The following is a 13,347-nucleotide window of genomic DNA, read 5'->3' as shown; positions in this document are numbered from 1 at the left end:
CCCCCCCCCAATATTTAATTTTATTTTAAAAAAAAAGAAGATTTTTTAAAAATAATTAAAAAAATTACATTTCATGTTTGAAAATCTGTTGGTTATTTACATTCAAGAAGATCAAGACCTCTTAGATGGGACAGACCGATTTTACACCATTTTAAGGGGCATACAAACTTTTTTTTACTAGGTTAATTTTATGTTCGGTAATAGTTTATCTAATATTTCTAAACTTCTCAATGATGTCTTAAGTTTTTCTGTCCCGTCTCATGTGAAGTTTCCTCTCTTGTGTTTCAGAGTGACCTGTGGTCGTTGGGAATCACAGCCATTGAGATGGCCGAAGGAGCCCCACGTGAGTAAAATGGTTCACTGCTTTGTGCATATTGGGATTTATGTTTTCATAGAAAAGGTATACACCATCCAAGGTTACATCAGGACAGGGCTACTTCATTTTTCAAGGTCATCAAAGCAGAATCCTCACTTTTTGGAAGTTTAACAAAAAAATGTATTAAATAACCCTGAAGCAGTGCCTACACTGAATTAAATATTTTGCAAATAAATGTGCCTTCATTTTGAAACTTGATGGATGCAAGCCAACGCATATAAAAAGTTGCCGTATGTTAAGTTGCGTCGCATTATGACATTGGCTGAAACATATGTGAATGTCACAGACCTCTTCCTTGCATCTGTTAGATATATAAGACCGTGGTCAGAGTCTGGACAAGCCGCGTTAGCCGTTCTCAGTGGAAGGCTGTCTCACAGATGGCTGAGCAGTGACGGATAGGCAAAAGGGCAGGCAGACTGTAGTGATCTTGTCCTGGCTGGAGAGGGGAATAATCCTGTAGGAAGGTGCCCTGGCAGGGTGGTACTGCTTTGGCCAGGGGACAGAAAGCTGCTGTGCAGTGCACTTGAGGACAAATCTGCCTTTTTTTTTTTAATGTAGTCCATTGGAGAGGTGACTCACCGTTGTGACTGCTGACAACAAATGGAAATGTGTGTGTGTGTGTGTTTGTGCATGTATTTTTGTTGGCACTGGCATATTGGCCCTTGGTATGTAGCAACAGATCTGTGTCCAAAAGTGACATTGTTGGTCAAAGCTTGACCGTCCTCTAGTTTGGAATGAGCTTGCCATGCCTGCTGCCAGGCTGAAAGACATTGTACCCTCAAACAGCGACCATTCTGTGCTGGGAACTCACTCGCACCTGCCCATGTAGTCTGATACTTGCCATCTGCGTCTATTCAAGCCGCACAATCCTGTTCCAGAGTTGCTATTAGCTTCATATTTGGTTGATTAGTTGAAAGCGAGCTGTTGGACTTCACAAACATGTTGAAAATTGAATTTTTAACCTCTTGTTGATGCGCATTTGAAGCGCATTTGAGAATTAGAAGTATTTTTAATGTCAGTTCAAGAAAACACTTACAGAATATATTACCAGGACTACATGCTTTGACAGTATTCACACGACTTTTAAATATGGCTCATATCATGCACTTGTCTAAACAGGCAATGCTGCAAAACTGACCTAGATGTGTAAAACACCCCACCCTGGAATATTCGTCACACGAAACATCTTCAGCAAATACCATCATATAATTTAATATGAATTTATGCACTCAATTTAATCATTAGAATTTGCATTGTGACGTCCGTTGTCACTGTTCAAAACAAGTGTCTCATTATTTGAGTGCTAATGTATATCAGTATAGTTTAAATGGTTTTGGAAATGTATAAATGGTTTTTTATTTTGTTTTATTTATTTAATTTGATTATTTTTTGTTGTTTTTATTTATTTTGTGTTTTGTTTTGTGCTTTGTGTTTTGTTTTGGTTTGTTTTGTTTCGGTTTGTGCTTTGCTTTGTTTTGTGCTTTGTTTTGCTTTGCTTTGCTTTGCTTTGCTTTGCATTGCTTTGCGTTTTTCACCGCAAGGGTAAATCAAGCACACGATTGGTGTCACATGTGAGGGGGAAAATCCAATCTGAGCCATGTTTAACTGCAGTGTGAATAAAGCCTTTAGTAGCTAGCTTTCTGTGCACATTTTGAATGGGTGTCATTGTGAGTGCAATGCATAATAAAAGTGCTTTCTGACAAGAGCAGGTCTTTATTGTATGTAAAGGATATTAATATATAAGCCATAAATATATTGCTTCTTGTCATGGTCCTGATCACTGTCCAATCAGAATGAAGCATTCAAGAGATAATAAACAGAAATATGCAATCTGATTTTATGTTTTGGCACATAAACTCTAATGGATATTTTGTCCAGTCTGTTTCTAAAAGCTAGGCTGAGATCTGCTGGACAGTTTTGGACAGCACAACACATCCAGTGTTAACATTCTCCTCTCTCTCCCCACAGCCCTTTGTGATATGCACCCAATGAGAGCCCTGTTTCTGATCCCTAGAAACCCGGCTCCCAGGCTCAAGTCCAAGAAGTGGTGAGTGCCCCTCTCTTTGTTCGCAAAGGTCACAAAGACAGACCCCCAGTCCGGAGCTTCTGCGAGACCAAACAAGATCTCCCAAGCACTCTGTCCCATCTACTTTTAATCAGAAAGTCCTGAACACTTATTCACTGTTCACTTCATCTGTCACATGTGATCTTCATTCGATATGTCAGCCCATTTGAGTACAAACGCCTTGAGAAAGGTTGCTTGTCACGCTAGACATACAGGTTTTTGTTTGTTAACAGCAACTGATATGTACATGATTCCTAAACTTGTAAACAAACTCACTCTTGCCAGACAGCTTGACAAAACAAGAAGCCAAAAATAAAGAGAGGGATGGGCCTGCAGCGTTCCCCTCAAGCTTTCCCTCATATCTGCAGGTCTAAAAAGTTCCAGTCATTCATTGAGAGCTGCATGGTGAAAAACCACAACCAGAGGCCCAGCACAGAGCAGCTCCTCAAACATCCCTTTATCCGAGAACTGCCCAACGAGAGACAGATCCGCATTCAGCTCAAGGACCACATCGACCGCACCAAGAAGAAGAGAGGCGAGAGAGGTGAGCGCGACTTTAGCACTAGATTTAGCAACTTTCAGACCCTTTTAGCGCCTTTTCCCCATAGAATATTCATACTGACAAACCTAGCGACTTTTTTGGATAAACCTTAGCTATGGTTCAGTTGGAAGATTTCGCCAGTGCTGTCCCGCGAACGCGAGGTCTGACTTTCCCGGAGAAGTGTCACCTTTCTCGGCGTCTGTTCTGTGCAGTGAGCGGCAGAGAAGCAGCGCATTCAGTTGGCCGCACCGCAGCCGACTCGTCAATAAATGAGTAAAAAAACAGCGTTTCCTAGCACCTGTCACTTACTGATTGTTTGGAATTATAAATATAAGCGTAGTTCTTCTGTTAATATCACATGCACTTTTTTCTTTGTTGTTTTTTTTAGTTTGCTACTCAGACGCAGGCAGTGCGCTGCAAGAGACAAAAAAGTAATATAGCCAAAACAACCGCATAGCCGCTCTTTAGTGTAGATGCATGTTGATTTTATCAGACGATGCCGCAATTATAAATGAGAGTGACTCCTGGTTAACATGTATTAAAAGGGGTCGCGTTTAGTCACTATTTAGTGTGGTATTTTTGGACAATATTCACTCATCAAAAAATTACATTTCATGTTTGAAAATCTGTTGGTTATTTACATTCAAGAAGATCAAGACCTCTTAGATGGGACAGACCGATTTTACACCATTTTAAGGGGCATACAAACTTTTTTTTACTAGGTTAATTTTATGTTCGGTAATAGTTTATCTAATATTTCTAAACTTCTCAATGATGTCTTAAGTTTTTCTGTCCCGTCTCATGTGAAGTTTCCTCTCTTGTGTTTCAGAGTGACCTGTGGTCGTTGGGAATCACAGCCATTGAGATGGCCGAAGGAGCCCCACGTGAGTAAAATGGTTCACTGCTTTGTGCATATTGGGATTTATGTTTTCATAGAAAAGGTATACACCATCCAAGGTTACATCAGGACAGGGCTACTTCATTTTTCAAGGTCATCAAAGCAGAATCCTCACTTTTTGGAAGTTTAACAAAAAAATGTATTAAATAACCCTGAAGCAGTGCCTACACTGAATTAAATATTTTGCAAATAAATGTGCCTTCATTTTGAAACTTGATGGATGCAAGCCAACGCATATAAAAAGTTGCCGTATGTTAAGTTGCGTCGCATTATGACATTGGCTGAAACATATGTGAATGTCACAGACCTCTTCCTTGCATCTGTTAGATATATAAGACCGTGGTCAGAGTCTGGACAAGCCGCGTTAGCCGTTCTCAGTGGAAGGCTGTCTCACAGATGGCTGAGCAGTGACGGATAGGCAAAAGGGCAGGCAGACTGTAGTGATCTTGTCCTGGCTGGAGAGGGGAATAATCCTGTAGGAAGGTGCCCTGGCAGGGTGGTACTGCTTTGGCCAGGGGACAGAAAGCTGCTGTGCAGTGCACTTGAGGACAAATCTGCCTTTTTTTTTTTAATGTAGTCCATTGGAGAGGTGACTCACCGTTGTGACTGCTGACAACAAATGGAAATGTGTGTGTGTGTGTGTTTGTGCATGTATTTTTGTTGGCACTGGCATATTGGCCCTTGGTATGTAGCAACAGATCTGTGTCCAAAAGTGACATTGTTGGTCAAAGCTTGACCGTCCTCTAGTTTGGAATGAGCTTGCCATGCCTGCTGCCAGGCTGAAAGACATTGTACCCTCAAACAGCGACCATTCTGTGCTGGGAACTCACTCGCACCTGCCCATGTAGTCTGATACTTGCCATCTGCGTCTATTCAAGCCGCACAATCCTGTTCCAGAGTTGCTATTAGCTTCATATTTGGTTGATTAGTTGAAAGCGAGCTGTTGGACTTCACAAACATGTTGAAAATTGAATTTTTAACCTCTTGTTGATGCGCATTTGAAGCGCATTTGAGAATTAGAAGTATTTTTAATGTCAGTTCAAGAAAACACTTACAGAATATATTACCAGGACTACATGCTTTGACAGTATTCACACGACTTTTAAATATGGCTCATATCATGCACTTGTCTAAACAGGCAATGCTGCAAAACTGACCTAGATGTGTAAAACACCCCACCCTGGAATATTCGTCACACGAAACATCTTCAGCAAATACCATCATATAATTTAATATGAATTTATGCACTCAATTTAATCATTAGAATTTGCATTGTGACGTCCGTTGTCACTGTTCAAAACAAGTGTCTCATTATTTGAGTGCTAATGTATATCAGTATAGTTTAAATGGTTTTGGAAATGTATAAATGGTTTTTTATTTTGTTTTATTTATTTAATTTGATTATTTTTTGTTGTTTTTATTTATTTTGTGTTTTGTTTTGTGCTTTGTGTTTTGTTTTGGTTTGTTTTGTTTCGGTTTGTGCTTTGCTTTGTTTTGTGCTTTGTTTTGCTTTGCTTTGCTTTGCTTTGCTTTGCATTGCTTTGCGTTTTTCACCGCAAGGGTAAATCAAGCACACGATTGGTGTCACATGTGAGGGGGAAAATCCAATCTGAGCCATGTTTAACTGCAGTGTGAATAAAGCCTTTAGTAGCTAGCTTTCTGTGCACATTTTGAATGGGTGTCATTGTGAGTGCAATGCATAATAAAAGTGCTTTCTGACAAGAGCAGGTCTTTATTGTATGTAAAGGATATTAATATATAAGCCATAAATATATTGCTTCTTGTCATGGTCCTGATCACTGTCCAATCAGAATGAAGCATTCAAGAGATAATAAACAGAAATATGCAATCTGATTTTATGTTTTGGCACATAAACTCTAATGGATATTTTGTCCAGTCTGTTTCTAAAAGCTAGGCTGAGATCTGCTGGACAGTTTTGGACAGCACAACACATCCAGTGTTAACATTCTCCTCTCTCTCCCCACAGCCCTTTGTGATATGCACCCAATGAGAGCCCTGTTTCTGATCCCTAGAAACCCGGCTCCCAGGCTCAAGTCCAAGAAGTGGTGAGTGCCCCTCTCTTTGTTCGCAAAGGTCACAAAGACAGACCCCCAGTCCGGAGCTTCTGCGAGACCAAACAAGATCTCCCAAGCACTCTGTCCCATCTACTTTTAATCAGAAAGTCCTGAACACTTATTCACTGTTCACTTCATCTGTCACATGTGATCTTCATTCGATATGTCAGCCCATTTGAGTACAAACGCCTTGAGAAAGGTTGCTTGTCACGCTAGACATACAGGTTTTTGTTTGTTAACAGCAACTGATATGTACATGATTCCTAAACTTGTAAACAAACTCACTCTTGCCAGACAGCTTGACAAAACAAGAAGCCAAAAATAAAGAGAGGGATGGGCCTGCAGCGTTCCCCTCAAGCTTTCCCTCATATCTGCAGGTCTAAAAAGTTCCAGTCATTCATTGAGAGCTGCATGGTGAAAAACCACAACCAGAGGCCCAGCACAGAGCAGCTCCTCAAACATCCCTTTATCCGAGAACTGCCCAACGAGAGACAGATCCGCATTCAGCTCAAGGACCACATCGACCGCACCAAGAAGAAGAGAGGCGAGAGAGGTGAGCGCGACTTTAGCACTAGATTTAGCAACTTTCAGACCCTTTTAGCGCCTTTTCCCCATAGAATATTCATACTGACAAACCTAGCGACTTTTTTGGATAAACCTTAGCTATGGTTCAGTTGGAAGATTTCGCCAGTGCTGTCCCGCGAACGCGAGGTCTGACTTTCCCGGAGAAGTGTCACCTTTCTCGGCGTCTGTTCTGTGCAGTGAGCGGCAGAGAAGCAGCGCATTCAGTTGGCCGCACCGCAGCCGACTCGTCAATAAATGAGTACAAAACAGCGTTTCCTAGCACCTGTTGCTTACTGATTGTTTGGAATTATAAATATGAGCGTAGTTCGTCTGTTAATATCACATGCACTTTTTTGTTTGTTGTTTTTTTTTAGTTTGTTACTCAGACGCAGGCAGTGCGCTGCATGAGACAAAAAAGTAATATAGCCAAAACAACCGCATAGCCGCTCTTTAGTGTAGATGCTTGTTGATTTTATCAGACGATGCCGCAAATATAAATGAGAGTGACTCCTGGTTAACATGTATTAAAAGGGGTCGTGTTTAGTCACTATTTAGTGTGGTATTTTTTGACTCATCATACTCATCATGACAGTAAAATAGGGCATTCTAAGTCAATATACTGCAGTATTTCCTCTCTCAAAATATGGTTAACACATGGTCATGCATGAAAAAAAATAATACCGTCATGTACCGTGAAACCGGTATAATTTTGAAAAATACCGTGATATAAATTTTTGGTCATACCGACCCAGCACTACCACACTTAAGTAAAAATCTGTCTTTACAACTTTTACTTGTAATGGAGTAATATTTGACCATCAGTATCTGTACTTTCACTCAAGTAATGGAATTGAGTACTTTGTCCGCCTCTGAACAAAAGTGACAGTAAAACATTTATGTTATAGAATTGCATTTTAAAAGAAATGCTGCTTATTATCTATTCATCATAATCCTGAGAAAAAAGTATCACATTCTAGTGTTTTTAGCTATGATAATAATAAGAAATTTTTCTTGAGCAGCAAATTAACATATTAGAATGATTTCTGAAGGTTCATGTGACACTGAAGACTGGAGTAATGGCTGCTGAAAATTCAGATTTGCCATCGTATCATTTTACAAAATAGAAAAGGTATTTTAAATTATAATATTTCATAGTATTACTGTTTGTTGTATTTTTTATCAAATAAATAGAGCCTTCATTCTTTCAAAAACATTAAAAAGTCTTACCGACTCAAAACTTTTGAATGCTAATGTATACAATGGCCCCAAAACATATTTTGACATTTTTTTTCCCACAAACTTTATTCACAATGAAAATATAAAACAAAATATTAAAGTATATTAAATAAAGTTTTACAGTAATTATTAACAAAAATATTTAGACACAACCAGTATTCAAATAATTTTTGTCCTAATTTTTAACAACTATCTTTTTAATAATCTTAACCATAAGTTCTTTTTGGGAAATGCTTTGCTCAAAAAACAAAAAGTGTTTGTGCTACATTTCTTTGCTGTAAGTGCCACTTGTCAGATATCCTATTAAATACGGTTTGTCCCTGAAAGGTACGATAGTACAGCTTGTGTAATTTTAAGTGTCAGAGAGAGGGTGAAAAATAGTAATTAAAAACTAAATTATATTTTTAACTTGTGCTAGAATCCTTGAACATCATAAGTGCACTTCAGGGAAAAGCTACAAAATCATAGAATATTGGCACTTTAAAGGGATCATTGGATGCCCATTTTCCACAAGTTGATATGATTCTTTAGGGTCTTAATGAAAATTCTGTAACAGTTTGGTTAAAATTTCTCAATGGTAGTGTAAAAAACACCTTTTTTTTACCCTGTCAAAAACAGCTCTTTTCAGAGCAAGCCATTTTGTATCATTTTCCTTTAAATGTTAATGAGCTCTGCTGACCCTCTCTTCCAAGCCGCTCTCTGAGGGACTGTTTACTTTAGCCGCATTCATCGTGAAACTTGCTAATTAGCATATTAGGAAAGGCGATTTGCAAAGATTCATTAAAAAACCTTAGACTCACTTCATCTGTAGGTGAACCAGTCCAGTCTGTGCTGAAACGCTACTGTCAATCAAACTATCGTGGGAGGGGGCTGTTTTTGTGACGTCACACAGACAGGCATTTGAGATCGGCTCGATTTGAGAAAGGGGTAAAGATTTTAGTAGATAAAAATTTAATTATCATTATAGGGTGGTTGTGTACACACTGCCAACACACATTTCAGTTCAAACAACTTGTAAAAGTGCATGTAGCATCCAATGACCCCTTTAAAAGCAGACAGATGCTTTAAGGGCATAGAATGTCAAGGTACCTGACAGGGATCCCATCAGGGAGGGTTTTGCATGTCTGAAATGTGACTGCTGGACATTTTCACACCTGCAGATGAGACAGAGTACGAGTACAGCGGGAGTGAAGAGGAGGAGGAGGAGCACGACATGGGAGAGCCCAGGTACATCCCGCATGAGGTGTTGGGGGTTGTAGTGGATGTGGGTATATGAGACAAACTGATTCATTCATTCATCTCTATACAGCTCCATCATTAACATACCCGGAGAGTCCACTCTGAGGCGGGATTTCCTACGGCTGCAGCTGGCCAATAAGGAACGATCAGAGGCCCTGCGCAGACAGCAGCTAGAACAGCAGCAGAACGAGGGACACAAGCACCAACTACTGGCAGAGAGACAGAAACGCATTGAGGAACAAAAAGAACAGAGGCATCGATTAGAAGAGGTACGTCATCTTGTGTGTGTTTACCGTAACCACCAAGGTTTACACCAGCAGTAGTCTCATGGCATAACTTCAGCTGCTCTGAGCTCATATGAAAATAACTTTTTGTAATATAAATCCATGAATTGAGGCTCTCTGCATTTGCTCACTTAGATCTGCTCAGTGATGTAAGAGATCTTTAGTATTTATATGGAGAACATCCAGATTAGCAGTTACACACAAACGCAGACCAGCATTCCTCTCCTACAGCGAGTGATGACTTTAACACCAGGCTCGATGTAGCTTGAGGCCAAGGGTTATTTTAAGGAACAGTGCATTGTGGGAAGCAGGAAATTCAGCATGCTAATGATAAGCTAGTTTTGTGTGAAGTCTATTCTTGGAATACGACTACTAGGGCCTGGTAATATATTATATAATCGCAGAATATTCACAGCGATTTTGCTGGTTTTATTAAACAATATTGTGACTATTACAATGATTTTAATGCACTTTTTTTGTTTGGCCATTAAGAATCTTAAATACTGTAACTAATGCTGTAAATAATTCTTAATACTAAAAATAATGGTTATAAAAAATGGGTTATTGTGTAGCGAAAACGTGTTTGACTTAGTCTGTTTGAATTGATTTATGTAAATTAATCAAACCTACAGTTTCAATGAATCAAACTTTGCACTTCATTTGTTGCTCAAATATGTTTAAGATGTTCCTTGTTGGTAATTTTTCATTTATTAAAATGTTTTAGTAACATTTATATATAAAATTAGATTGTACATTTTATCTGTGCATATAAATTAAAAGAATTAAACATACTCTGGTTATTATCGTTAACTAAAACTTATAAAACAAATTGTGTTAATTAAAATAAAGCTGAAATGAAATATAAATATTAGAAAAAAATGTAAATTAAATGAAAATTAGAAATGTTGCCTTAGCAACTGACTGAAATAAGAGTAGGATTAGGAGCACTAACATTACTAAATGGAAATAAAAACTAGAACTGAAATAGAAGTAAATTAAACCCAAATAAAAATGGTACTTAACAAAATGACTGAATTCAACGATAATAAAAATGAAAATAAAACTCCATCATACTGCCTCTACCCTTTCAGCGCAAATACATAAATATTGAGATATACTGAAATATATTTTTGTCATATCTCCCAGCTCTAACCTACTGATGTGGATAATGGAGGACGTCAGCTGGTCTGGCTGAATTGTCCATTTTACGTCCCAATAGCATCACACATTAACAAATGACACACTCTCGCTGCACATGAAACCAGAGGACGTGGAAGGAAAAATGCTTCTACAGTGTTGCTGTGTAAAGACTCAACAGGTTATTCAGCTGCATGATTGTGTGTGTGTGCGCGTCTCACAGCAACAGCGGCGTGAGCGTGAGCTCAGGAAGCAGCAGGAGAGAGAGCAGAGGCATCGCTATGAGGAGCAGCTCCGTCGAGAGGAGGAGAGGAGACAGGCCGAAAGGGAGCAGGTACACACACAGCACTGCTCCGATGACACAGCTGGAAACCAACTACACACTCAATTAATGGAAGTTAATTGTTGTGAAAGTAACCCTGTGAATGGCTCCGTAACGAAGAGGTTCTGTGGAGAGCCAGATAAGACACGGGTAATGAGCGCACAGCACTCCTGCTTTTCTCTTTATCTGCTCCAGGAAGATTGACCATCTAACATCCTTAACCGGGATGTGTGTGTGTGTGTGTGTGTGTGTGGCCACATGACCTTGAACCATTCCCCCACACATCTCATGATGTATGAAGGGACGGCTGAGTCACTGACTTGATAAATAGAAGAGAATATCTCTCTTTCATTCGTGTGGGTGAGGTTAATTACCTCGCAGAGCTGTCGGTACATTTCTAAGAATGGCTCTGTTAATGGCCGCTGTTTTCCAGAGCTCTGACCCGCGTACTCGCTCACACCGCTCGCGCTGAACAGGTTTTTCCATCATCATCATCTCACAGTTGCTCTTGAGAACACAGCGATTACACTCCCCTCTCTGCTCTCACTATCAGTATCCTCTCCCACCTATTTTGTTCTCTCAGGCACACTGTTTCAGGTGTGCTGATGTACAAACTCCCAGTGTGCTCTTTCTCTCTCTTCACACGTTTACACCCGCTCTTCGCTCATCACACTATCAGCTCTGTTCTTTCTCTTCTCTCCCACGCATTCAACAGGTCTACACCGCTTCATTAAATTGTGTACCTGATCTTTCACTTCATACTTTTTCCCTCTTTTTTTCACACCTCCTTTTCTCTGGCTAAAAATTCTTTCTTTCTTTCTTTTTCTTTCTTATCATTCTAACAATCATGTTTTCATTCTATCTAGGCAGCTATCATTTTTCTATCTAAGTCTAGCTAGCTAGCTATCCCTTTAGGAAAATTAACCATGGTTTTATTATAGTAAAAGTGTTGTAACCATGTTTTTAATGTATAACCAGTTTTACTACAAATACCATGGTTAAACTATGGTTAGTGTAGCTATTGTTTAACTATAGTAACCATGTTTTTTGTTTGTTTGTTTTTTGTTTTACTTGTAGTAAAACCATGGCTAATTTTCGTAATGGTCATTCTTCTTAACTAGCTATCAATCTGTCTAACTAGCTATTATTCTGTCTTGCTATCATTCTTACTATGGTTTTATTTAACTAGCTGTTTTTTCAGACTATGGTTCTAGCTAGCTTGCTTGCTTGCTGTTGTTCTAGCTATAGCTATAGCTGTCGTTATGGTTCTAGCTGGCTAGCTATTGTTATACCTAGCTATGTTTCAATTTAGTTAGCTATCTTTCTATCTAGCTGTCATTCTTGCTATTGTTCTATCTTATCTATCATTTTATCTAGATAGACATATTTTTCCAATCTATGGTTATAGCTAGTTAGCTATTGTTCTGTCTATCATTTTATCTCGCTAGCTAGCTGGCATTCTATCTAATTAGCTGTTGTTCTATACAGAGTTTTATCTATGGCTCTATATGTTTAGCTAGCTATTGTTGAGTCTACAGTATAAGGTTCTATCTAACTAGCTATTGTTCTCTCTCTGTTGTTCTAGTTATGATTTTGTCTATCTAGATAGCTAGCTATCATTCTAACAGCTGTCGTTCTAGCGAACTAGCTATAATTCAATCGTTCTGTCTATGGTTCTAGTTGGATAGCTATCGTTCTAACATTTTGCTGTTCTATCCATCTCACACTTATTCATCTTCTGTGGTCTTCTCCTGTCACACTTTCACTCCATATCCTGTGCAAACTGTGATAAACTCGCTCTTCTGTTTTTTCCTGTCTCTTGCGTCGCGACTGGTCTGTAGGAGTATATCCGTCGTCAGTTGGAAGAGGAACAGAGACAGCTCGAGATCCTGCAGCAACAGCTTTTGCAAGAGCAGGCGCTCCTACTGGTAATAAAGAGAAGACACTCGCCTTGCTGTACCCCTGAACCCTGTCCCTCCTCCCCCGACCCGCTTCTGCGCTGACCCATATCTATTTGTTAATCTTTTGGCCTCCTTACGTGCATGCAGAATCACAATTGTGTTATATTTTGCTTTGAAGTATTAAAATTAAGTGCCGTTTTTGTTTTATTTTAGCTTGTGCTTGTAAAATATGAGAAATAACACAATTTAGAAGAACAAGAATGTAGTTTTTGATTTGGTGACATATTGAGGAGTGAGATATAAGTTATGTTGTAAGCTGGACTTGAACCTGAATTACCCATCTGAGCAGCATGACTCCAACTGAAAGGAACACAACTGTGCTAACTACTCTGCTACTGTTTGTACAGTATATGGCAACTGTATAGAGTTAGATTTTGATGTTTTTAACATTTATGTACAATCCATCATGTATATTCATCTACACTACACATTATATCAGTGCCAGCATATAGACTGTCTAAACAATACAGACAACAAAACAAGTTATTATTTTATGTATGGTGTTCAATTAATTTATAGTTGACAGGCAAATGACAGCAGAGTCATTTTTTTATCCTTAACAAATTAAAACATTTGTTCCTGTGAAATCCCACTTGCTTTGATGCATTTTATGTGAAACTGGGAGAGATGTGGACCTTAGCAGGTCTTT

At 39.0% G+C, this 13,347-nt stretch overlaps 1 protein-coding gene across 6 annotated transcripts in view; it reads left to right on the top strand.

The window, feature by feature from the left end:
• The window catches only part of tnika (TRAF2 and NCK interacting kinase a), a 117,082-nt gene that overhangs the window by 83,069 nt on the left and 20,666 nt on the right, over positions 1-13,347 (top strand). For 2 of the 6 annotated variants that reach the window (XM_016530912.1, XM_016530909.1), the window contains exons 8-14: positions 289-343; positions 2,345-2,423; positions 2,810-2,985; positions 8,916-8,982; positions 9,065-9,263; positions 10,639-10,749; positions 12,579-12,665. In XM_016530912.1, the coding sequence (XP_016386398.1) occupies positions 289-343; positions 2,345-2,423; positions 2,810-2,985; positions 8,916-8,982; positions 9,065-9,263; positions 10,639-10,749; positions 12,579-12,665 (774 nt within the window). Of the gene's footprint in view, positions 1-288; positions 344-2,344; positions 2,424-2,809; positions 2,986-3,798; positions 3,867-5,867; positions 5,947-6,332; positions 6,509-8,915; positions 8,983-9,064; positions 9,264-10,638; positions 10,750-12,578; positions 12,666-13,347 lie in introns of those variants that run through there. The other 4 variants (XM_016530913.1, XM_016530910.1, XM_016530914.1 and 1 more) reach the window with 3 other exon arrangements.

Source organism: Sinocyclocheilus rhinocerous, unplaced genomic scaffold, assembly GCF_001515625.1.
Source record: "Sinocyclocheilus rhinocerous isolate Xijiao unplaced genomic scaffold, SAMN03320098_v1.1 scaffold541, whole genome shotgun sequence".
NCBI lineage: Eukaryota > Metazoa > Chordata > Actinopteri > Cypriniformes > Cyprinidae > Sinocyclocheilus > Sinocyclocheilus rhinocerous.
This window is presented reverse-complemented; position numbering and strand designations above follow the sequence as displayed.